Here is a 22,606-nt window from a genome sequence, read left to right as displayed (position 1 = left end):
TTACGAGCGTGATCCTCAGATATGTACGCAACTTTCATTAGTTTTGAGTTTTTCCATTTGAGCAAGTCTGGTGCCAGCTTTAAATTCGTCTTTACGGACTATTCTGTTTTTGACAGATTCTGCCTTTTATTTCGCATTGCCTCTTTTGCTATGTTGGATTCATTTCTTTGATCCATTAATGTCCAGTAGCATTATGCAATGTCCAGAAGTGAAAATAATGATTGTGTCACCTCTGAATGTGTGAATTATTAATTGTGCACTAACCCTCTAATGAGTTTGCTTGAAGTTTGGTGTGAAGGAAGTTTTCAAGGGTCAAGAGAGGAGAATGATATACTATGATCAAGAGGAGTGAAAGCTCTAAGCTTGGGGATGCCCCGTGGTTCACCCCTGCATATTCTAAGAAGACTCAAGCGTCTAAGCTTGGGGATGCCCAAGGCATCCCCTTCTTCATCGACAACATCATCGAGTTCCTCCCCGAAACTATATTTTTATTCGATCACATCTTGTGTTCTTTACTTGGAGCGTCGGTTTGTTTTCGTTTTTGTTTTTGTTTGAATAAGATGGATCCTAGCATTCACTTTGTGGGAGAGAGACACGCTCCGCTGTTGCATATGGACACATGTGTCCTTAGGCTTTACTCATAATGTTCATGGCGAAGTTTCTTCTTCGTTAAATTGTTATATGGTTGGAATTGGAAAATGCTACATGTAGTAATTCTAAAATGTCTTGGATAATGTGATACTTGGCAATTGTTGTGCTCATGTTTAAGCTCTTGCATCATATGCTTTGCACCCATTAATGAAGAAATACATAGAGCTTGCTAAAATTTGATTTGCATATTTGGTTTCTCTAAGGTCTAGATAATATCTAGTATTGAGTTTTGAACAACAAGGAAGACGGTGTAGAGTCTTATAATGTTTACAATATGACTTTTATGTGAGTTTTGCTGCACTTGTTCATCCTTGAGTTTGCTTCAAATAACCTTGCTAGCCTAAACCTTGTATCGAGAGGGAATACTTCTCATGCATCCAAAATCCTTGAGCCAACTACTATGCCATTTGTGTCCACCATACCTACCTACTACATGGTATTTCTCCGCCATTCCAAAGTAAATTGCTTGAGTGCTACCTTTAAAATTCCATCATCCACCTTTGCAATATATAGCTCATGGGACAAAATAGCCTTAAAAACTATCGTAGTATTGAATATGTACTTATGCACTTTATATTTTATTAAGTTGCTTGTTGTGCGATAACCATGCTTCAGGGAACGCCATCAACTATTGTTGAATATCATGTGAGTTGCTATGCATGTCCGTCTTGTCTGAAGGATCTATCATTTTAGTGGTTGGAGCATGCAAAATTGTTAGAGAAGAACATTGGGCCGCTAACTAAAGCCATGAATCATGGTTGAAGTTTCAGTTTTGGACATATATCCTCAATCTCATATGAGAATAATAATTGTTGCTACATGCTTATGCATTTAAGAGGAGTCCATTATCCGTTGTCCATGTTGTCCCGGTATGGATGTCTAAGTTGAGAATAATCAAAAGCGAGAAATCCAAAATGCGAGCTTTCTCCTTAGACCTTTGTACGGAGCGGCATGGAGGTACCCCTTTGTGACACTTGGTTGAAACATGGCATGCGAAGATCCGGTAGTCCAAGCTAAGTAGGACGAGGTGCGGGCACTATTAGTATACTATGCATGAGGCTTGCAACTTGTAAGATATAATTTACATAACTCATATGCTTTATTACTACCGTTGACAAAATTGTTTCATGTTTTCAAAATAAAAGCTCTAGCACAAATACAGCAATCGATGCTTTCCTTTTGAAGGACCATTCTTTTACTTTTATTGTTGAGTCAGTTTACCTATCTCTCTCCACCTTAAGAAGCAAACACTTGTGTGAACTGTGCATTGATTCCTACATACTTGCATATTGCACTTGTTATATTACTTTATGTTGACAATATCCATGAGATATACATGTTATAAGTTGAAAGCAACTGCTGAAACTTAATCTTCCTATGTGTTGCTTCAACACCTTTACTTTGATTTATTGCTTTATGAGTTAACTCTTATGCAAGACTTATTGATGCTTGTCTTGAAGTACTATTCATGAAAAGTCTTTGTCATATGATTCATTTGTTTACTCATGTCATTACCTTTGTTTTGATCGCTGCATTCATTACATATGTTTACAAATAGTATGATCAAGATTATGATGGCATGTCACTTCAGAAATTATCTTTGTTATCGTTTTACCTGCTCGGGACGAGCCGAACTAAGCTTGGGGATGCTGATACGTCTCCAACGTATCGATAATTTCTTATGTTCCATGCTACTTTATTGATGATACCTACATGTTTTATGCACATTATATGTCATATTTATGCATTTTACGGAACTAACCTATTAACAAGATGCCGAAGAGCCGATTCTTTGTTCTGCTGTTTTTGGTTTCGAAATCCTTGTAAAGAAATATTCTCGGAATTGGACGAAACTTTCGCCCGGGGTCCTATTTTTGCACGAAGCTTCCGGAAGACCGAAGAGATAACGAAGTGGGGCCACGAGGCAGCCGGGAGCTAGGGCGGCGCGGCCCAAGCCCCGGCCGCGCCGACCTGCCCCTGGGCCCTCGTGTGGCCCCCGCGTTGACTCTCCGCCTACTTAAAGCCTCCGTCGCGAAACCCCCGCATGCGAGAGCCACGATACGGAAAACCTTGCCGAGACGCCGCCGCCGCGAATCCCATCTCGGGGGATTCGGGAGATCGCCTCCGGCACCCTGCCGGAGAGGGGATTCATCTCCCGGAGGACTCTACACCGCCATGGTCGCCTCCGGAGTGATGAGTGAGTAGTTCACCCCTGGACCATGGGTCCATAGCGGTAGCTAGATGGTCGTCTTCTCCTTGTTGTGCTTCATTGTTGGATCTTGTGAGCTGCCTAACATGATCAAGATCATCTATCTGTAATACTATATGTTGTGTTTGTCGGGATCCGATGGATAGAGAGTACTATGATTATGGTGATTATCAATCTATTGTTTATGTGTTGTTTATGATCTTGCATGCTCTCCGTTATTAGTAGAGGCTCTGGCCAAGTTTTTGCTCTTAACTCCAGAGAGGGTATTTATGCTCGATAGTGGGTTCATGCCTTCATTGACACCTGGGATCGTGACGGTAGGTTCTAAGGTTGTGATGTCGTTGTTGCCACTAGGGATAAAACATTGATGCTATGTCTAAGGATGTAGTTGTTGATTACATTACGCACCATACTTAATGCAATTGTCATGTTGCTTAGCAACTTAATACCGAATGGGGTTCGGATGATAACTCTGAAGGTGGACTTTTTAGGCATAGATGCGGTTGGATGGCGGTCTATGTACTTTGTCGTAATGCCCAATTAAATCTCACTATATTTATCATATCATGTATATGCATTGTTATGCCTTTCTCTATTTGTCAATTGCCCGATCGTAATTTGTTTACCCAACATGCTTTTATCTTATGGGAGAGACACCTCTAGTGAAGCTGTGGACCCCGGTCCTATTCTTTACATAGCATACAATCTACTTGTTTTACTTGTTTTCTTTGCAAACATCTTCCACTCGATACGTTTAATCCTTTGTTACGACAAGCCGGTGAGATTGACAACCTCACTGTTTCGTTGGGACAAAGTACTTGGGTTGTGTTGTGCGAGGTTCCGCGTTGGCGCCGGAATCCCTGGTGTTGCGCCGCATCACATTTCGCGACCATCAACCTTCAACGTGCTTCTTGGCTCCTACTGGTTCGATTAAACCTTGGTTTCTTTCTGAGGGAAAACTTGCTACTGTGCGCATCATACCTTCCTCTTGGGGTTCCCAACGAACGTGTGAGTTACACGCCATCACAAGTGTATTAGGTGTGTTGGGGACACAAGAGACTTCTTGTATCTTAATTGCAGGGTTGCTTGAGAGGAATATCTTTGACCTCTACCTCCCTGAGTTCGATAAACCTTGGGTGATTCACTTAAGGGAAACTTGCTGCTGTTCTACAAACCTCTGCTCTTGGAGGCCCAACACTGTCTACAGGAATAGAAGTGTGTGTAGACATCACTTGGCTCAGTTCTACGAGCTCATGGGTTTGTTCCGTCCACTGCTGATACCTCATTATTTCTTCTTCAGCGTCCTGAGGTTACGATGTACTTGCTGGTTTATGTTGATGATATCATACTTATCATCTCCTCTGATGTTGTTGCTGATCGGCTTGTGTCTGCACTCAGTGGTGATTTTGCTGTTAAGGACTTGGGTGCTCTGCACTATTTCCTTGGTCTGGAGGTCTAACGGTCTTCTGATGGACTGACTCTTACACAGCAGAAGTATTCTTAGGACTTGCTACGCCGTGCTGGTATGTTGAAGTGTAAACATGCTACCACTCCTATGTCTGCCACTGATCGCATGTCTGCTCTAGATGGAGACATTCTTTCGCCTGATGATGCTACTGAGTACCGCGAGCCTCGTTGGAGGTCCGCAATACCTCACTATCACCGGCACCGGATGTTTCTTATGCAGTCAATCGTGTGTGTCGGTATCTTCATGCACCCAGGACGTCTCATTGGTCAGCTGTGAAGCGTATTTTGCGCTATGTCTGTCTCACTGCCTCGTATGGTTTGCTTCTCCAGCCGGCCCCATCTTGTGCGCTTTCAGCCTTCTCGGATGCGGATTTGGCTGGTAATCCAGATGACAGACGTTCCACGGGGGGGGGGGGGCTATGTAGTATTCTTTGGTCCTAACTTGGTCGCCTGGAATGCTCGTAAGCACGCTACGAGTATCTCGCAGCGCATGCAAGCTGAATACAAGGCAGTTGCCAATGCTACAGCTGAGCTCATATGGGTACAGTCCTTATTGAGAGAGTTGAGAGTCTCTCAACGTCAGTCTCCGGTCCTTTGGTGTGATAACATCGGTGCTATATACCTCTCATCTAATCCGGTATTTCATGCCCGAACGAAACACATTGAAGTGGATTATCACTTTGTCAAGGAACGCGTTGCAAAGAAGCTACTCCGTATCAAGTTCATCTCCTCCAAGGATCAACTTGCTGACATCTTTACGAAGCCTCTTCCACAGCCGCAGTTTGTAGGTTGTAGGCGCAATCTTAACTTGATTTGTACTTCAGGCCACAGTTAAGATTGAGGGTGGGTGTTAGACTGTATATACGTAGCGTTGTATATGTCTTGTATTGTACCTCTTGGTATATATATGAGATAGCCACAACCGTATTGCGTATCGAGCAGTTTCCCAAACCCTTTGTTTTACAACCCCTTGAGTTCGACGCGTCGGCTCCATAGCATCACAGCAGCGCATAGTTTGATCCTCGCAACTTCCATGGCCACCAGTAGCGCGCCACCTCGCCGACGTGCGCCGTCCTTGTCTTCGCGGCCTCAGGCGTAAGAGCATCTCCACTCGTCCCCCCGAACAGGCCCCCGGCGAGCGTTTTTTACATCCGGACGGCGTAAATCGGCCCAGTCGCGCCCCGGTTCCTCGTTTTCGTCCGGATTAGGCCTTTCATCCGTCCGGGAGCCCAGGCCATCCCCGGCCCCCGGGAGCGCTCGGGGACTCCGGATGAGAGAAAATCGCGGGAAATGTTTGCTGGCCCCGACCTGTCGGCGACAATGGCATGGGTTTTTTCGGCAATACCCTCGTCTTCCCGATCTACGGCAGTACCCTTGTCTTCCCGATCTACGGCAAGACCATCGTCGAACTCAAGATTTGAACTCTCAACATAGTCAAATTCTATATAGTTCGAATAAACATAATTATATATAGTTCGAATAAACATAAAAATTACATATAAAAACTTAAAAACAAACTTAAACTACAACTTCTTCCTAGATGGCCCCGCCTCATCGTCGTGGCGGCGGCGCTTCCGGCTCGTCACCTCCTCGTCGGAGGAAGGTGAGTCCTTCGCCTCTGCGTCGTCCTCCTCCTCCGCCTGCTCCTCGGCTTCTTCCTCGGCCGGCTCCTCGGGCTGCTCCTCGGCCGGCTCCACGGCCGGCTCCACGGCCTGCTCCTCGGCCTCTTCGTCCTCGGCCTCTTCGTCATCCCATTCGTCCTCGCTGGACGGCGGGGGGGAATCGTCGCTGCTGGACGAAGCAGCTCGATCCCACCAATGGCGCCATCCTAGCGGCTTCCTCTCGCTGTCGGTGTCCGATGGCCAAGACCAGTCGCTCATGGTTGACAGAAGATGGAGGAGAGAATAGATGAATGGCGTCGGCCGTTCGAAACCGTATATGTAGTTCTCTCAACGAAGAGAGCGGCGGTTGCTCTTCCTCGGAGTTCATGCTCCATTACGGCGGTTGTCGCTTCGAGGCGACTTCGACCGTTCCCGACGACGCGTTTGGGCTCTCCAGACCACTTCGCGGACCATTACGGCGGTTCAAAGCGACGAGGGCACTCCGACGGTTGCCCTTCCCGGCGACACCGTCGCTATGCACGCGGTGGATGAAGGCGACCATGGGCTCGCCACTGGGAAAATGGGCCTCCTCAGGCTAAAAAATATATCCATCCGGCGCTAAATAGCGCCGGATTTCGGCCTGGGGAGCCCCAACGGCTGGGATGCTCTAACTATAAATAAGCACAGTCTGGAGTCTGCACACGGCCCTCTCCCAAACAAGCTCCAGCTCAGCAAGCTCACTCTCCACACTCACCAAGCGATCGGCACTTCGGCGGCAAGCAATGGACACGGGCATGGACGGCTGGACCAGCTCCCCTTCCTCGTCGTCGAAGTCGTCCTCGCACGACCACGAGGTGGCGCACCCGAAGCACCCGGTGTACCGCGGCGTGCGGCGCCGGGGCAGCGCCGGGCGGTGGGTCTGCGAGGTGCGCGTCTCCGGCAAGCGCGGCGAGCGGCTCTGGCTCGGGACCTACGTCGCCGCCGAGTCCGTCTCCGCCCTTGCCAGTCTCAACTTCCCCGACTCCGCGTGGCTGCTCGCCGTGCCTCCGTGGCTCGCCGACCTGGCCGCCGTCCGGCGCGCCGTCGTGGAGGCCGTCGCGGTCTTCCTGCGCCGAGAGCCAACGAGCGGCATCGCCGCCGCCGTGGTCCCCGTCTACGAGTCCACCTCTACAGCGTCCATCGCGTCGTCCGTGGACAATGCCGACGGACTGTTAATTTGTGGTGGCAACTTTCTCTGCGCTGGACCTGGGCGGCGACATGTTCGAGCTCGACATGTCCGGGGAAATCGACTTGGACACGTACTACGCAGGCCTCGCGGAGGGGATGCTCCTGGAGCCGCCGCCCACGCCGTACTGGGAGAGCAGAGAGCGCGGCACCGGCGGCGGAGGTGACGCCGTCCTCTGGAGCTACTGATACCGACGATGATCGCCCTGTAATTTTGTTTTTGCGGCAAAGATCTTCCTGTAGATTCTTTCACCCACCTGTGAAACCAATTGAGACTGCGTCAAGCATAACAACAACTGTGGAGCACTTGAACCATCGACCGATTGTTAAACAAAGTTTTAAATTTAAACCATGAAGCAGACCTGATGACGATTTACAGGCGAGCACAGCCAAGTTCTGATTAAACTGAAAAAGTAAGACACGAAAACAACAGCTGGAAATGTCACTGTTTTTCGAAAACTAATGCTTCCAAACCGAGGTACTATTCGTTCACGTGTCCTGGTCATAACGGGCAACCAGATCGAGAAATATCAGTTGTAAATCTCGTTAGTTTGTTTATGTGGTCCTAAACTAGTACGCTAATGCAGAAGACGTGGTGTTTCTTGCAGCTACCAGGGCTCCGATAAATCTTTCTCCAGATACTCATTCAGCTCAACTCTCTCAATGCGGTAGGGAAGCAGCTTCACTCTCACACGCCTGCCCCTGGCCCTCGCGGACCCACCAATATGCCTGATATAACGTGTCATTTTTAAAAGTGATGTGTCACCTACTCATCTTAGATATTTAGTATTTCCTCCGTCTCAAACTAAGCAATGGAGGCAGCTGTTCAACTAGGTTTGGATAAAACTTTTGACATATGCATGCCATGTTATGGTCCCATTAATATGTCTTTCTCTCAAAAGCTGATTTGGATTTTCTCTTTCTCTCACATTTTCACTCAATTTTCACTTTATGGCTGAAGAGGCTGCCTCCTGATGAAGATGCTGTCTCCTTATCCGAACCTAATTTGGACCACCCGAACCAAGATAAAGCTGCGAGGCAACACCCCTGGGGCTATGCATTGGCCATGCCCTAAGTCAGATTTGTAACTATTAGACTAGTCAGGTAGTATCATACACTAATATCATGCACATGATACTAATTTATGATATTACCTTCGTCTCGGTTTAACAGACACGCACGCAGTTCAAGACAAACTTTCCCCATTGATTTGGTCAACAAAATATAATTTTTATGTCTACAAAATCTATATTATTAGATTCGTATGCAAAAAAGCTTTTCAATGATATAATTTGTATGATATATATTTTATATTTTATTGACTAAAATAATGGTCAAAGCAATTTCTTAAACTACGTGCGCGCCTGTTAATATGAGACGGAGGGAAATCTGAGAGTATCAAAGTATCATCATATTTAATGTTTTCTGTAATCTCAATTTAAATTTGTGTACTACATGATGTATTTGCCATTAAGTTTTCTAGTTTTACGTGATATGATACGGTACGTATCATATTATGATAACACACCCATCTCTCACCTTATTAATTGATGCGCCACATCAGATATTTACCAACATGGCATGCATGATACTACTTATGATACTCAAGTCTTAAATTAGTGTGATGTCATCTAAAATAACTCCCTCCCATCTGTACTAACTAACCGCCAACTAACATGGGTCGGTGTGAGTATATAAATAATGTTTTGCTTTGATTTTTTTATGTGTGAAACAAATTTCAGTTATGACTCATGTGCAGCTCAAAAAATTTACTTGCAACTAAATCTGGGAATGATTTTCATTTAGGATGCATCTAGTTCTATGTCGACCTAGAACTTACTTAATTTTCGATCATCCAATTTCATGTGCCATGTGTAACTCGAAAAGAAATTTCAATTCCATAACCATGTATAATTGAACATCTGATACATGCAAAATATATCCATGAACTTTGATGATTATGATATTCTATGATATATATACATCGTATGTGAGGTTCCTAAATTATTTTACATTGATTTATGGGGATTTGCAACAGAGTCTTCTCTCATTGCTTTTAACGTTGTAGTACATGAAACCTCAGTTTTGCGTATTCTAGAATTTTAATCGAGCTTGATTTTTTGGAGGATATTTTCTTCGGTAAATACCAGAAGATTAGCAAATGTGATGGAACAGATGACGTACATGACCCAGGAGCAGAGGCCCATTGTGTGGCCGGGACCCACCTCAGGCCTCGTGCATCTTTTTTTTGCTTCGTTTATACGCCATTCTATGAGTACTGACCAAAATACATCTATATATAGTCCCCATCGCGGAGTCATGAGGATAGGGTCGTAAACAGAGAAATACACGAAACACAGAACTTCTGTAAAAATTGAGAGGTGAAGTGTCACCGGAGTCGCCCCCTCCTAGTTGCTCCTCTATCTACGTCACCATCACCCCCACCATGATGAAGAGGGATTAATCCACCTCTGGATTATGGGTTTGTGGAAGTAGATTGTTTCATCTCTCCATGTGTTCTTCACTAGTTAGTATCACATGAGATGCCTACATGATTGTGATCATCAATGTAATGTTTTGATGGTGGATCTTTTGTTATATGATGAGTAATGAGAAGCAATGAACTATTATATGTTACCATGTTCAGGTATATTATTTTATGATCCAAATTGTATGCAAGAGCAAGAGAGGGGGTATGTGTGTTATTTGGAGAAATAATGGTATTATACTATTATGCATGTGGAAGTGACAACAATATGTGTGCTAGTATGGTTTTTACCTTTCCAATGCTTATCCCGGTACAGATAAGAATATGATGCATGCTATTGTCATCGAGTGACATTTTGGGTGGCCTTGTTTGCCCAAGAAAGTATTACTAATTCCACTTCATGTCAAAGTTCTTAAGGCAATACTATGTTTAGTCTTAAACTTGGTTCGATAAGATCTCTTTCCAAGGGAGAGTTAGAAAGATTTGTTGCATGGTCTCTATGCAAGGAGGTGATGCCCATATGAATATGTATCAACTGCATAATATTACTTTCTATCACTTGTTGCTTGTTATTAAGTGTTGTGCTCACATCACCATGCTTATAAGAGAGAGAAAAACTGAAACCATGAATGAACCCCGGTTCATTTCAAACCATAAGTATCACATTTGTATTTACTTCGCATGAAATTTTATTTACAAAACTTCAGTATTTCAAAATTACAAAATATATTGTTCAGTTTGCTTGCTTTATTAATTTAAGTTTTGTATTACTTATACTCTACTGAGCCTGACAAACACTTAGGTGGATATGGGGACATAAAACTATTTCTATTACTTGACACGTTGTTTCAAGAGGATTGAAGGAAGAACTTAACTTTTTTCCAGAGAGCCCGATATATAAACCCTCGAGACACCCTTATGGGGAATATCACCCTTGTTGCATCACTCTACACTTCAAGTCCCACCACTTGGTATACGCGTGTAGTTTTGTTCCCATCAAGAAGTATACTCTAGCACCATTGCTGGGGATAATTTTGCTTCCGTTGCAACCTTGTTGAGAAGAGTTGGATAAGCAATGTGCTTCCATCCAATTTTTTGGGGGCATCATTTTTTCGGAAAATATCATAATATGAGCAAAGTAGATGAAAGAGGAGGCGCATGGGCCAGGAGAAGAGGCCCCTGGTGCGTCCCACCCCCTAGTCGAGCCATGGGGCCCATACCAGGCCTTCGTGCATCCTTTTTTTTTTTGCTTTGTTTCAACGCCATCCGATGATTTTTCACCTAAAACCATCTAGCTAGATATAGTCTCTACCGTGGAGTTGTGAGGACGCGACCATTAACAGAGAAATACACGAAACAGAGAAGTTCTGCAAAGATTGGGAGGGGAAGTGTCGCCGTAGTCGCCCCGGTTCCTCCTCCATCTCCATCAACATTGCCATCGCTGCCACCATGATGAAGAGGGAGTAATTCACCTATAGATTATGGGTTTTTCGAAGTAGCTTGTATCATCTATCCCTACGTTCTTTACTAGTTAGTACCACATGAGTTGCCTACATGATTCTGATCATCTATGTAATGTTTTGATGATGTAACTTTTGTTGTGAGTTGAGAAATGAGGATGTTTGATGTATTCATATATGCATATGTTACCCCGTTCATGTATGCTATGTTATGATCCAACTTTTATGCAAGAGCAAGAGAGGGGGATATGTGTGTTATTTCAAACTAATCCAGTATTTATGCATGTGGAAGTGATAACAATCTCTATGCTAGTATTTTTTTTACTTTTCCAATGATTACTCCAGTAAGGATAAAAAAAGATTATGTATGTTGTTGTTCATCTAGCGTACATTCTAAGTGGCGTTTTTTTCTCAATAGTATTACTAAAATCCAATTCATGTCAAAGTTGTTAAGGCAATACCTGTTTAATCATAAACTTGGTTCGAAAAAGATCTATTTCCAAGGGAGTAATGGTGAGACGTGTTTCATCATCTCTATGATAGGACTAGATGCCCATATGAATGGGTAGCAATAAACTCAATATTACTTTCTATCACTTGTTGCTTGATAGTATGAAGTATTATATTCACTCGGCAACAAGTTGGGGAGGCGCGGTTGCCAGTAGAAACCGTGCTTCAACCCCGGTCATGGCGGGCGATGGTGGAGTCTATGCGTCGTTACCTTGTGGAACGAATCACCATCACAACAAATGACTACTCACACGTGCTGCTCTGGGGGGAAACCCCAAATCTGGGTATCCAGGACCGGATGATGGTGGCGCTTTTGGCGTCGCTCTACCTCTTTGGGCATTGTTTTTGCCGCAGCTACTCGATGGTGGCGGCAACTAGTGGAGTGGTGTGCGTCTACCGTGTTGACAAGGGTGAGTCTCCGTGGTGTGGTGTAGTGGGGCCTCGGTGACAGACACAGTGTGATGGGCTCACGCAGGTTGGGGGCATTTGTCTGGCACTATGGAGGCATCAACGGTAGGCCTGGCTAGGACTATGTGGATCTCTGCCTTGAATTTGGACTCGTGGTCGATGATGGTGGAAACTTTAAAGTAAGGGTATGAGGAGGTTGACGAGGGTCTGCTAGACCGGATGTGTGATCCCTTTCACCATAGGGCGACTCAGTCATGACCCGGTAAATAGCTGGTGGGGCGTTTTTTTTTGTGTGTTTTTAGGGCATAAGACCCTGATTGTATGGTTATTTACCCATTATCAGGATCATAGGTGTCAAGTGCTGGCTTCAGATTTTGTAATGTTTGCTTCTCATTGATCATTGTTGAATAAATCTAAATAAAAGTATGTATAAATTGATGCAAGGCTAGGAATTCCTTTTTTGAAGAAAAAATAATATGGAGGGATCACTTTAAATGCTAGAGATATCTGAAAAGGGATGATAATAGATTAGGGCGTCTCCAGTGGGACAACCCATCAGGTTTTGGCGTACCCGATTCGGTCCGCGCGAACAGGTGGATAGGTCGTGCACGCTCCAGCGGGACGGCCCAAACGGACCGACCCATCCACCCCAACCCATCCGTTCACCAAATTTGGGGAATGGATGCATAGGAGTGGACGATGCGCGGACAACACTCGTGTCCGGATATCGGCCATTGGGCCCGGTTTGTAAGTGCCACATAACGCTAGTTAATTATTTATTAGGATCCAACAACCAGTTATACAAAAAGCCTCGCATAAACTAAAAATAAACGGTCGCTACTACGCTGGCCGTACATGTCTACACCTTCCCGCCACCGACGTCGTCCCCGTCTAGCGCCGCCCTCGCAGCCCGTATTGCTGCTTCCTCGTGGCGTTGCATGGCGATGGAGCGACGCCGACAAAAATCTCTACGGCGTTGGGCACGACGGGTAGCCAAGGAGACGGTGATCTCAGCGTCCCAATGGGCGCTCCTTTCCTCCTATGTTGCCTCCGCGGCCTGCTCCACCTCCTTCGTTGTTGCCGTCGCCGCAATTGCTGCGTCTGCAGTCGTCAGATTTTTCGAATATCAAACCTAGCACTCGCAACAGGAAATATCAAGGTTCACCGTGATTGGCGCGAACTTTGCAGCAAGCAGAGCAAGAAAATCCGCAGGAAAGGGTAGGGGGATTTGAGTGTCCAGCCCCCACGGGCTGAGCACGTGGAGCCCAGTCGCCATCAAGAGCAGGAAGCTACCACAACTTCTTGTCTGTTTATGTCTTCTCTCCTCAATAATAATAATAATAATAAAAGACGGTGTCGACCCTGAAGAGTCTACTTGCACGAGCAAAATATCTCATGCCATAGTTCCACGCGTCGGCTGAGTAGCATTGCAGCAACGCACAATTTCATAGCCACAGCTTCCCGCGCTCCACCTGCCGACGTGCGGCATCAGGCGTAACTACAAATAAGCACACTCTCCACACTACACTCATCTACAAACAAGCTCCAGCTCAGCAAGCTCACACTCCACACTCCATCGGCACACTTCGATCGGCAGCAGGCAATGGACACGGGCATCGACGGCTGGACCAGCTGCTCTCCTTCCCCGTCCACGCCCGAGCACGGGGCGGCGCACCCCAAGCGCCCCGCCGGGCGAACCAAGTTCAAGGAGACGCGGCACCCCGTGTACCGCGGCGTGCGGCGCCGGGGCAGCGCCGGGCGGTGGGTCTGCGAGGTGCGCGTCCCAGGCAAGCGCGGCGAGCGGCTCTGGCTCGGGACCTACGTCGCCGCCGAGTCCGCCGCGCGCGCGCACGACGCCGCCATGCTCGCGCTGCGTGGCTGCTCGGCCTCCGTCTCCGCCCTTGCCAGCCTCAACTTCCCGGACTCGGCGTGGCTGCTCGCCGTGCCTCCGTGGCTCGCCGACCTGGCAGCCGTCCGGCGCGCCGCCGTAGAGGCCGTCGCGGTCTTCCTGCGCCGGGAGGCCGCGGACTGCGCCGTCGCGGTGGTCCCCATCGACGAGGCCACATCGATAGTGGTCCCCGTCTACGAACCAACCTCTACAGCGTCCATCCGGTCGTCCGTGGACAATGCCGACGAACTGTTTGTGGTGCCGACGTTCTCTGCGCTGGACCTGGGCGGCAACCTGTTCGAGCTGGACCTGTCCGGGGAAATCGACTTGGACACGTACTACGCCGGCCTCGCGGAGGGGATGCTCCTGGAGCCGCCGCCCACGCCGTACTGGGAGAGCAGAGAGTGCGGCAACGGCGATGCCGCCCTGTGGAGCTACTGATATCGACGACGAGTGATCTTCCTGTAATTTTTGTTGTTGTTGTCTGCAAGATCATCATCCTGTAGATTCAGCCACTTGTGATTTGTGAAACCAATTGAAGCTATTTCAAGCATCATGAAAATCGTCGAGCACAACCATCAATCGAGTTAACTGAAAAAACTGAAGATGAAAACGACACCTGAAAATGTCTCTCTCTGATGAGAAGTCACCATGGTTCCAGAGAGGTCTGCAGAATGGCTCCAAACCAAGGTACTGTTCGTTCACGTGTCCTGACCATAACGGGCAACCAGATCGTCAAATATCTAGTAATCCTAGGTGTGTAACTGTCCTCGGTTTATGTCGACGGAGGTGGTCCTAGACTATAGTACGCTAATGCTGCACAAGACGTGTGGTTCTAGACCCATCCAGGTGGTTGATCAGCTGCTACCACGGCCCTGAATCTTTCTCTAGATCGCATGTCAAAATCATCGTCACCACGCCGATGTGTCGCTTCACTCATTCAGGCGCACTCTCTCCCTGAATGTGGTGACGAACCAGCTGCACTCTCAGAGCATATTCCATTTGGAGAATAACGAGTCCCAATCCCCGAAACGGCCGAAGTCTAAAATAATCAAAAACACTGCAACCGGAAAAAATGGTTCCCAATCCCCAAAAGAAAAATTGGAGGAAAAAGAAAACACCCCTCGCCTCCCTTGATACATGGAGCCCGGAGGGGCTCACAGACGCACTTTTTAGAAAAGTGTGGCAAATCATTTTTGATAAAAAACACTTTATTACTCAAATATTAAGCAATACATCCGGTCTCTGCATAATTAGGATGCATACAACCATTCAAAGTTTTCACATACAGCTAAAAGAAAATTACATGATAACATAATTTAAAGTAAACATAAATCTAGACGGTAGGAGGCTAAAAGAACATATCTCCATTTGGTGTTCATGACAACTGTTGTATTTAACTAACTATTTGTATAAAAATTGTAGAATTTTATTGATGATAATAATTGTCGAATTATTGCCCAAAAGATTGAAGAGCTTCATTTGTGTCTTGCTAATTCTCTCTATGGATGATTCATATCATGAGAGAATTATGTGGGATTCATTATTTATTAAGGATTCTTCAGCTGGGCATTTCTATTTGCATCAATTAGTGTCAAAGAAAGGAAGAAGAAAAGGATTAGAAAAAGGAATGAAGAAGAAAATGAATAGAGAGAAGAAAAAGAGAGAAGCAGCTGGGCGCGTGGGAATGCCCTGGCCGGTGGTACCGCCGGTGGCGGGCCGGTACCACCGCCAGGCAGCCGCCGGTGGCACCGCCAGTGGTGCCGCCCTTGCTACCGACGAAACTGGAAACCTTCCAGTATGCCTCGACATGTGGCCGTTACCGCTGCCGGTGGTACCGGCCACCACCAGCCGGAGGTGCCGACCACCCTCAGCCGATGGTGCCGGCCTCCACTTCTCTACGCGGCCGCCATGCCCGCGCTCAACCGTTCTGCTACCACGTCGATCAAGGGGCCGGTATTACCGGCCCAACCTTGCCGGTACTACCGGCCAGGGAACCTCCAACGGCTCGAATCCGGAGGGCATATAAAAATCCATCTTCTTCCCCAATAAAGTCAATTGTTCCTGCACATCTTCTTGAACTTCATTGCTAGAGCTTAATTTCCCTAGATCTCTCTACTCACGCACTCAAACTTCATGATATTTGAGGATTCGGTAAAGGAGACCTAGATCTATACTTCCACCAAAGGAAATGGTATCTCACCATCATTCTTAGTGGTTCTTTGTGAGGTGACCTCAAAGCTACTCTTCGTGTAAAGCTTCGTGGTTACATCTTGAGAGCCTCCAATTCGGTTGTGGATGTGTGCCCCAAACTTTGTATAAAGGTTCCGGTTGCGACTTTAAGGCAACCGTGGCGTTGCTCACCGGAGAATAGGGTGAGGTCTTCGTGGCGTTGGTTGGCCTTCGTGGCTGATACGTGCATTTTGTATCATCATTAATTATTGCAACATATAGAGTTAGTTTTCATTATTATTTGCCTTCATACATTGTTATTTATGCATTTTTAGATGATTTCCGGGATACAAAGTCCCCTTCATTGGTATTTAATTCCTGGGAGGCAGATTAACTTCTTTTTTCTATTTTATTTGTTTTAGAACTTTCTGGATCGCAAAAATTCGAGGAAAAATTACCAGATCAGTTTTTTACCCAAAGGAAGGCCGTGAGCGAAAGAAACAAGCGAGAAGGGCCACGAGGTGTAAACGAGCACATGTGGCACAGCCCAACTTCCTGGTCGCGCCACCTACACTCGTTCGCACCTCGGAGATCTTTTCGGTCCCCCTTTTATCCCAGACACTCCGTTTCGCCAAAAAGCCTAATCCATATTTTTCCCAAGGTTTATTGATGCGGCGGCGGAGGCAAAAGTCCTCTCCTACTCCGGGAGAGGGCAGATCCTGCTGCACCGGTGCCTCCAGTGAGCAGAAAAGCGACGCAATCGACATCCCCACTTCTCCTTGTCTTGGGAGGAGGCATCTCCATCAACATCTCCACCAACACCATCATCATCACCATCACCATCTACGAGATCGACGTCACCCCCTCATAGTTTGTGTTGAATTGAACCCTGAATACTGTTATTAGTGTTGTTGCATGTTTGTGATTGGTACTTTGTCATTATTTGGTGGGGATATTATATATTCAGATTTTGTTGAAACCATTATGCCTCTGGTCCATATTATGTTTCTCACTTGTGAGTAGTTCCGCAAGTTCTTGATGGCATAGGATGATCTGGCTAATATGATGTGCAATAAGTATTTGCTCAAGTTTTCTATCTTTTATGTTGTTCTATGATGGTTTTATGTGAACGTCGACTGCATATTACTTGACCTATATGGGCTCATAGGGCTACACTTTGATGTAATGCACTAGTGTTGGAGGGGTCGGAATGACAGAAACCGTTTTCCAACACTATGGGTTGCATTAGAGGGGTTTATGCCGGGGACCCTAAATCTCATTACTATGATGGGACATGTATGTCTTAATGATTCCTTTATGCATATGAAAATGGCTCTAGGACCCATCGTAAGGGTGTATTTTCTCATGCTTATGGCTGCACCTAATTAAGGCTCCGCCCCTAATTGAATAAAACTTAACAAGATATTTACCATGTTGTTTAGAACTCATATGCTAGCGAATCCATGCCGCTCTCAGGAACTTTTGTCTCATATAAGCACACACAAAAATTGGGGTTTTCTCTCCTTGAGAGCATTTACTTATTTGCTATTTGTAGGGATTCGTTGCATAGAAAACAAAAAAATTCCTACCGCGAGAACGCAATCCAAGCCAAGATGCAATCTAGAAGACGGGAGCAACGAGGAGATGAACGAGACACACCCTTGAAAATTTCCAAAGCCTACAAGATGAGGCTCTTGTTGCTGCGGTAGACGATCACTTGCCGCTTTCAAAAGCGCGTAGAAGATCTTGACGGTGCCACAATCGGGCGGCACCTCCGTACTCGGTCACACGTTCGGTGTTGATGAAGACGACGTCCTTCTCCCCGTTCCAGCGGGCAGCGGAAGTAGTAGATCCTCCTCGGAATCCCGGCAGCACGACAGCGTGGTGACGGTGGTGGTGGAGATCTCCGACAGAGCTTCGCCTAAGCTATGTGGGAGAGAGAGGGAGGAGGGAACCGCTAGGGTTTTACGGGAGAGGGGCTCTTGGGGGGTGCGGCCATGGTGGTCTTGGTGTGGCCGGCCAGCCCCTCCCCTCCCCTCTTTATATAGGTGGAAGCCCCAAGGATTAGGTCAAAAGTCTCCGAATAAGACCCCAACATAAAACCTTCCATATGACCAAACCTAGGGGAAGTGGGACTCCCCCTTTTCCTTTGGTGGGGTGGCCGGCCACCATGGGGAGGAGTCCACTTGGGACTCTTCCTCCCTTAGGTTGGCCGGCGAAGGTGGGTGGAGTCCCTCTGGGACTCCACCTTCCATGCTGATTTCTTCTGGACTCTTCTAGAACCTTCTAGAACCTTCCAGAGAAAATACCGGATCATTTTCAAACCTAGAAAATGACTTCCTATATATGAATCTTATTCTCCGGACCATTCCGGACCTCCTCGTGATGTCATGGATCCTATCCGAGACTCCGAACAAAACTTCGAACTCCATTCCATATTTCCATATCTACTTAAACGACATTAAACCTTAAGTGTGTCACCCTACGGTTCGCGAACTATGCAGACATGGTTGAGACTTCTCTCCGACCAATAACCAATAGCGGGATCTGGAGATCCATATTGGCTCCCACATATTCAACGATGACTTTAGTGATCGATCGAACCATTCACATACGATACCGATTCCCTTTGTCACGTGATATTTTACTTGTCCGAGATTTGATCATCGGTATCTCTATACCTCGTTCAACCTCGTCTCCTGACAAGTACTCTTTACTCGTACCGTGGTATATAGTCTCTTATGAACCATTCATATGTTTGCAAGCTAATTAGACGACATTCCACCGAGAGGGCCCAGAGTATATCTATCCGTCATCGGGATGGACAAATCCCACTGTTGATCCATATGCCTGTTGCCTGCCAAAACCCACCGGCGAGCAGTGGTTAAGCAACACGAAGAGCCGGGAGGCTTCCAAGGCTGCAGGGGGCCCTGGTCCCTCGACGTCGTCCCGCAAATGTTCCGGCACACGTCCTAGCGGTTGCAAGGGCGTGCCACCCGACCTATACCTGGCCGGGAAGGTGTTGGATTGCTTCGATTAGTTTCCTCGCATGGCGGACACGTAAACATTAAATACGAGCCCGATCGGCTCTCAGGTTGCCTCGTGGATCGGCTCACAAAGCCGATCGCCCCATGGTTCACGTCGGGTTAACGCCGACATGGGGCTCTCGCTTGATCGGTATAAAGCTAAACCAATCTACGACGGTTTAGGGTTTTCACCGTATGATCGGAACATCCTACGCGTAGTTGAGCCTAATAGACACGAAAGATAATGGAAAACTAACCCTAAAAGAGGCCTAAAAACCAACATTAAGTTAATTCCCGGAACATCCCTCTTAGGACTAACAAACCATACCTAACGCACTACCGGATCGTTCAACCCGTTTGCAAGGCCTAACCATACGGATATTAAACCAATCCTTGAAGAATCAAGGAGCAACTATAACGGATCGGATCTACTAAACAACGAACAAGCAAGACGCTGCCCTTACACCTGGATAGGTGTAAGGGAAGCTTAGATATCGAGGGACGGCACAGCTAAGCAGATATGCGTAAGAAAAGCATCTATGCAAGCCCCAAAACATCTACGATAAGTAGTGCTACTCGCCATCAACAACGCTTCAGCACGAGCAGCACAAGGTAAACGAATAAACGTGTGCTGCCTAGATCGCAAGATGCGATCTAGGCAGCATGATGCTTACCCGGGAGAAACCCTCGAAGGAAGGGGTGGCAATGCGCCTGATTTGTGTTTGTTGTGAACGTGATTGTCCTCCTTTTCCGATAACCCTAGATACATATTTATAGTCCAAGGGACTTTCTAATTCGGGCGTGCACCTAACCGTGCACGGGCTAAACTCTATCTTTTAATTCTAAACTAAGATACGATCTACTATGTTACAGATACATGGGCAATTAAGCCCAAACTCTTCGTGCAAGGCCGCTTCAAAGATGCTCCACGCGTGTATCCTTCAAGCCCATCTTCACTTACGGCCCATCTCCTGATTTGGCCAAAATCCGGTGATAACACATGCCCCCCTGGTTTTGGTAATGATAATTTCAAAACCATTCTGTTTTTCTTCGAGGGGTCATGTCGTGGCAGAGCAGAACCGTCGCAGTATTCTTCATCATGATACCTTGCCTTCTCAACTTCTCTGCACGATTTGACAGTTTTGGCACCACATCCTCGGAAACTGTTCGAGCATTGAATCTCCAATATATCTCCTTTTATTTAAGCGCATCGAACAGTTCACCTCTTCATCCCCTTGCTCCAAACCAGCTGTCAGCCAAAAAACCCTCTCCCTCCAGAACCATGTCTTCCTCTTCCTCCTCTTCCGCTTCTCTCCAATCCTCTTCCTCAAGCGAGTTGATCCCAGAGCACAACCAGACGGAAGCGTACAATAGGCGCGCTCCCGAGCATTGGGATGAGCAGGAGTTTGACTTCGACTTCGTGCCAGAGGGCCGACCCGAGGACCTCGTCTGGTCAGATGGCGACATGCCTCTGACTGACGGGGAAGATGACCTCCGGTTTCTGATTGACGGAGAACTGGAGGTGGAGAGCGACAGCAACGACCCCCCCTTCCGGGGCAAATTCACTTCCTCCACCAAAGAAGAAGAAGAGGACGATGAAGACGAAGACGTCTCCTCCGACACGAAGAAAGAACAGGAGGACGACACCTCCTCCGACGAACCGCCGCCAAAGCGCATCCGTGGCTGGGCTTGGTCAGATGAGGACGATGATGACGAAAAGGAAGAAGCCCCCGCTGAAGGTTACAGTAGCAGCGATGAGGAAATCGTCGACAGCAGCAATGACGGCAGCTACCCCAGCGACGGCGAAGACGGCAACAGCCCTTAGAGTAGGGACTTACTAGTATAAGATTAGCAGTAGCAATCTGTTCCCTTTTTGTTGAGCAATCGGCTTCTCTTTGTAAGAAATCACCTTTTTTAATCAATGAAGATGAAGATGTTTTTCCAATTCAATTTCCAATCATCCGATTTCACCTCTTGCCATTTTCTGATTGTCAAAGGTGGTCAATGCCTTAATGAGACGATGGCAACGCATCAGTCCTTCTGGATAAATTGCGAGACAGGTTAATTCAGTTATCCCTCAAATAATAACATGCAACCCTTGTCCCAATTCCGATCCTCAAACGGTAATTCTTAACCACTCCAAATCACCAGGGCAACCTTGCACAATCTTCCAGGCATCAAACCGAACCCAAGGAAGTATCAGGATGGTTCAGAACTTTCCTTATCAGGAGCCTGAAAATTTAGAAATATGGTCTCCTTCAGGTTAGACCACCTTGCCGATGACGACAGCACTTGGCAGTTTTACTCATGATCCGTCCCTGCTTCCTCCCAGCTGGTATGACTACCTCGAGACGGGATCATGAAACCTGGTCACGGATCTTCAAGGCTCACTGCCCCAGAGCCTCGGTCAAGGCGAGAACGGCGAGGGAGACAGGTGGCCACCAGGAACTTTGAAGGACAACATCCTTCTAGGCTTCAGTAGCATGTTAGCTCATTAATCCTGCTCTTGTAGACCTTTGCGAAGATAATACCAGAGAGGAGACGCAGTCCAGCCGACGAGGCTCAAGCTCGGGCACCTCTGAGGACACTGCTACGCGAAACCAGCCAGATGAGCCACCATCGGCTTCCCAGATAAGATCGAGTCGATGCACCAAGAGGGCTCGGAAGGATTAGCAAACCCCTTCCTCAAACCAAGCAGCTTCAAATGTAATGGCTCTCCAACTCCTCCTGGCTCAATTCTTGTGCTTTGCTGCTCAGATCGGCTCACCACCTCCAACGCCTCAAAGCTTTGGGCCAGTCATGACGTTGCCTGTCTTCAGGTCAAGGTTACAGAAGTGGGTCACGTCCGTACTGGTGTACTATGTGCCTTAGAAATTTTCCTTCAGTGAGGCCTGATCAAGTGGCAGCTTAAACTCTGTAATCCTAAAGTCGATGTCCAAGCATCGGCTGTGCTGAAATTTTTTGTATTTTCGATTTTTATTAGCCGATCGATTTCGTGAATCGGCTTCCCCTGGGTACATACTTCGTGGCCTCGTACCTCCTCTGTGTGTATGCCCCCCGAGCCGAATCCTTCAAGTGATTGAAGATATCGGCTTTTCAGCCAATTCAAGCTTGTCTCACCACTCACCATGCTAAATAGCACAGCAGCGAACGTGTGGTGAGAATAATTTTAGCCGATTGCTGGAATCGGCTTCCATTGCAGTTGCTGATCCGACTATTTACTGATAAATGTTGGTCGTGGCTTATCCCCAGGACCAATTTCGATCTCTTCTAGTCCATCAGCTGTTGTAAACCCCAGCTTTCCATCGCCTGCTAAATCAATGATGAACACAGGCAGAAGACATGTTGAGACTATTTGTGGCCGATTGCTGGGATCGGCCTCCTTTTCCATTGCAATGTTTAACGAGGGTTTACAACTTCTTGGTTCCCTGTTATAACGACATGGCATGCTTGAAGTGAGATCCTTGTTTCTTATTTTTTGGGGCCGATCGCGAGGATCGGC

At 46.9% G+C, this 22,606-nt stretch overlaps 1 protein-coding gene and 1 pseudogene across 1 annotated transcript; both read left to right on the top strand.

Moving 5' to 3' along the window:
• The first annotated feature begins 6,710 nt into the window (after nt 1-6,710).
• On the top strand, nt 6,711-7,341 carry LOC124651438 (annotated as a pseudogene).
• Nucleotides 7,342-13,574: 6,233 nt separating this feature from the next.
• Nucleotides 13,575-14,347, top strand: LOC124655034 (dehydration-responsive element-binding protein 1H-like). The gene has a single exon (XM_047194005.1). It carries the CDS (start codon nt 13,622-13,624, stop codon nt 14,345-14,347), a length of 726 nt encoding a protein of 241 aa, XP_047049961.1. The 5' UTR covers nt 13,575-13,621.
• The last annotated feature ends 8,259 nt before the right edge of the window (nt 14,348-22,606 follow it).

Source organism: Lolium rigidum, chromosome 5 (genome assembly GCF_022539505.1).
Source record: "Lolium rigidum isolate FL_2022 chromosome 5, APGP_CSIRO_Lrig_0.1, whole genome shotgun sequence".
NCBI classification, from domain to species: domain Eukaryota; kingdom Viridiplantae; phylum Streptophyta; class Magnoliopsida; order Poales; family Poaceae; genus Lolium; species Lolium rigidum.
This window is presented reverse-complemented; position numbering and strand designations above follow the sequence as displayed.